Consider the following 4,317-nt stretch of genomic DNA (forward strand, 5'->3'; position numbering starts at 1 on the left):
AGGCACCAGGTGTGAGTGTGATCAGCCATTACAAACCGTTTGACAATCTGCCCTTCTCTGTGCCGTAGTGACAGAAATAAGTGTCAACCTACATACTTCATACATCTAGGTGGACACACCCAGTGGGGATATCACTCAGTCATGGCAGATTTTCAAACAGCGTTTGATGGCTTATCTCACTCACACCTGGTGTTATGAAGGGGGCCCTTTAAAGTGGAATACCATGTGGCCAGAATGGGTGTGATGTGCTCGTGCCTCCTGGTGCCAGTTAAAAGACGCGCAGCTGCATTTTGGACCAGCTGCAGACGTCTGAGTGAGGATTGGGGGAGGCCAAGGTAGAGGGAATTGCAATAATCCAGCCGTGATGTAATAAAGGCATGGATAACTATCTCGAGATAGATATGGGGGATATATACAAAACTGCTCAAAAGTGTTATGTTTATGTGTGAAATATTTCATAAGTGGAGTCGGCCTATATTAAATATATGCTCTCAATTACATCATTTATGTAGAAAGAATTTATTTTTGACAACATGTTCTTTGATTTATTTAAATTGCTTTTTATTTGAAGTCTTCAAAGCATACATTAACATACTAATGAGAGTTACTTTACTAAGATCTTGATGCATTTCATTGAAAGGCCGCGTTGGCTTTCTCATGAGTTAAATAGGGTTTTATCCCAGTAACCAGAGGCAGGCAATAAACCAAACCAAGAACAAACCCAGTTTCAGACTCTGGAAAAACCGTCACCCTCAAAGGCAGCAATCATAAAGGCTATTGCATATAAACACCACTATGGTGGCCCATCACCAATCTTACATTCCCAACCACCACGATCCCCCCCCAACAACCAGCGAGAGGCGGTCGGCTTAAATGTTTTCAGGCCTCACCACAAAGTGGTAGTCATACCTTCCACCGGCGCAGGGGTACGTTGCAGGGGTACGTTGCATACAGGACACAGGACAAGCGAGATTATCCTTGAAGTCCATGACGTGGATGAATCTTCCTTGGCAGCTTAACAGCAGACGGTTGCAGTAGCGGAAGATTTCCTGGTACTGGAAGTTGTACGTGGCCATTGTCATTCTGGCCGCAGGCAGTGAATCACACCGCACGCCACTGTCGGAACAGTCGCTATGATTGTTGAAGAGGTCCAGCTGCCAGTGAACCTTTTTTTCCTCCAAGATAGCGCTTGTGTGGACAGGTGTGATGTGAGTTTGACTTGTCCACGGTCTCGACGAGTTTCCATAAGCAACGCTCCACGGCGATCCGGTGTAAATCCTGGGCTGGTAATCCCGGTCGTTTCTCTGGAAGGTGGAGCTGTTCTTCAGAATGCCGAAGGGCAGCAAGTGAGCCGCGAACCCTTTCAGAAGTTTCTCCTGATACAGAGCCTTATGGGTGAAGAGGAAGGCGGAGGTGAACTGTAGCTTGTAGAGATCCGTAGCGGGGATCATAGGGAAGCGGACGAGGGTCAACAAGGCGGCCTGTTGCTCCTTACAGCTCGTCGGGTTCACCTTTGAGATCCAGTCCTCAAGCGCTCCAAGGACGAAGGTCTCGTCCGGCACCACCAGGTCAGAGTGAGACAGAAGGGCCTCCAGCAGTTTCGCCGACACAGAAGACCAGGCCCTGGAGGTTGTGAGGTTCTGGAAGTTCCACACCATGTACTTGCGACAGTTCTCCGGCAGGCTATTTCCGTAATTTTCTGAAGAGAGAAAATGAATGGGATATTGACTTTCAGAACCAGAGTTGTTAAAAAAGGGGACACTCACTGTTAAACTCTATGACTGTGAAAACTGCTTTTGCTAAATCTGCTGCGCCCCCCCCCACCCCCACCCCCTCAGTCCCCAGTGGAGAATTAATCTCAGAACAGAAAAGCCCACCTTCGTTAAACGCCTTTCCATTGGCAGCAAATATGGCTCCTTGGGAGTGCAGCTGATGACACACCGTCCACGCGGGCGGATCCCAGTCATTGTGACACACGGCTCCCCCTACCAAGTGAGGGTAGACCTTCACCTGGCCCAGGTGACCGGTCTTCAACCCTCCCTTCGGCAGGGATGCGGGAAGGGGGTGTGCTGAGGGTGCTGCAGCACCCCCCTCTGGCAGGGGCTGTAACTGCAACGGGCTTTCTGGTGCACAAATATGATTGAGTTTGTGTTTGGGAGACAGCAAATATCCCAACACTTCATGTTATGAATGAATAAAACGGATAAATGAACAGGCTGGGCAGCAACAGCTATATAATGAAACGCCTGTAATGTAATACATCATTGAGTGATTTGGTGATCAATTGAGAGATTTTCACAGGAGGCCTATCAAACGAGAACAAAACAAATATTAAGAGAAGAAACTAGTTTATCAGGTGATCTATTTGCAATTGAAGTAATGGAATTGTAGTTGAACTTACCGAAAAGATTAAATTTCATGGATCTGAGAGGAGAAACATGGAGAAGCAAAATCCACAAAGCAGACAGCATGGTCCCGTGCTTCTGCATGTTGGCTACTGAGAGATGTTTTAACCTGCAGGTTATTGACTCCAGCCTAATTGTGCAACTGAGTTGGTTGAAAATCAAAGTACTCTGAGCAGGCGCGTCGTTAGACCGGGGCATTCAAGGCTATAGCCCCGGATCTTTTGGGAATAGCCCCGGATTGCTGTGCCGTCAAAAAAATAATAAAAAACATAATAATGATGGAAATAGCCCCGTAGAGTCTACTTCTTTGTGGTTGCATTACCAGCAACCACAGATGCAACATTGTAGCAAGTGAAAACCGCAAAATTCTGACGTGTCCATGTAGATCTGTCAACGTCACAACCAATTCGATTTTGTCTAGAGGGGAGTAAGCGCCCCCTCCCGAAGTGGTACAGCCCAGGTCGGCCTTGTACTGCGATTGGTCAGAAAGACTTAACAGCTAATGACAACATTGAACTCTTGTGCAGGCTCGAACAGAGTGACACACAAATACACGCAAACAAACCCACACTTTTAAGGAGTTTTTCACCCGCTCCGTATCCAACTTGTTCCACGCTTAAAGCACCCAGGCTACTAGTATGCGCGAGCTGGGGCTCTCATGTTCCCCCCTGCGGTGTATTCCTTGTCCACATCTCCTGCCATCCAGTTGTCATACGATTGATGCAGACTGGCTTTGAACGGCTGATTCCATGGATGTACTTTGTGTGTGCTGTGTTTTCCCGCCGATGTGGCGAAGCTTTATGGTTATGCTGTTGAGAGCTTAAATAAATCGACTATATAAGTTCAATATGAACAATTATTGAAGTTTAACATTTTGTTCAGCAAATTTGACAACTGACAGATGCAATATTGTAGTCAGTGAAAACCGCAAAATTCTGACGCGTACATTTATGGGCCGATTTAGAATTTGTTGCAAAATGTTGCAAATTTAGTTCTCTATGCATAGCGCATCACTTAGATAATGCTGTTTAGTGCTGCACTAGTTTGCACAGATTCAGGAGACCCGCAGTGAATTCATTTTATTAAAGCTCTAAGCAAATTAGCCTTCAAACCCTTGTGCTGGCTCGGTCAAAGTGGACAGCAAGCCTAGGGAGTTGGTGGCGTAGAGTCCGTTGATGTTGGGGTACTTAGCCTTAAGCAGGGCCTGAGCATGGTCCATAGCATGGTCATCCAACCAAGTACTTGGGTTGCTGAGCATGGCCCTGAAGTCCTCCACCCTATTGCTCAGTGAAGCTGGATAAGCCTGGCCTGGCTGGACACTAGTGATGACAACATCACAGTCCTGAAACCAAAAAAACAAACATCTCACTCATTTAGCAACAATGTTAGCATGTAATAGAGCAACAAAAGTATTTATTAAGTGAAATTAAGACTGACTGAAATATTTACCTCTAGTGGGTCCTCCTCCAACTCTGAATCTGCTGACTCGGATAGATTGGACACAGTCTCCTTGGTGGGCCAGGCAGCCTGGGATCCTAAAGGGGAAAGAAGCACCTTATCAAAAAGCTTCATAATCACTTCTCAGTATAGTCTATTAGTATAGTCTAGAAGATTTTAATAATTAAATTAACATATTTCTCCGCACAGGCTTCACTGAAGCATAGGGTGTCCTGGTCTTCAATGGTTTTCCATCCAAGGTCTCCAGCTGCACAAGGTTATTGTCAGTAACCTCAGTAACCCTGAAAATATCAAACATCAATGTGAGAGCTAGATGAGTTTTGTTTTATATATATATATATATATATAATTAAAGAAAGGATACGTGTTGGAAAATTTGACATAAAGTCAAACCTTTAATTTAATTTATTTATTGGCAGGATAAGCCCCTTGAGATGAAGCATCTTGTTTTCGA

General features: G+C 45.5%; 1 protein-coding gene across 1 annotated transcript; it reads right to left on the bottom strand.

The window, feature by feature from the left end:
- Positions 1 to 536: 536 nt before the first annotated feature.
- Positions 537 to 2,686, bottom strand: LOC115552807 (galectin-3-binding protein A). The gene is made up of 3 exons (XM_030369146.1): positions 2,402 to 2,686; positions 1,878 to 2,123; positions 537 to 1,699 (listed from the first exon to the last, which is right to left on the bottom strand). Exons 1-3 carry the CDS (start codon positions 2,601 to 2,603, stop codon positions 870 to 872), a joined length of 1,278 nt encoding a protein of 425 aa, XP_030225006.1. The 5' UTR covers positions 2,604 to 2,686; the 3' UTR covers positions 537 to 869.
- Positions 2,687 to 4,317: the final 1,631 nt, after the last annotated feature.

Source organism: Gadus morhua, chromosome 10, assembly GCF_902167405.1.
Source record: "Gadus morhua chromosome 10, gadMor3.0, whole genome shotgun sequence".
NCBI lineage: Eukaryota > Metazoa > Chordata > Actinopteri > Gadiformes > Gadidae > Gadus > Gadus morhua.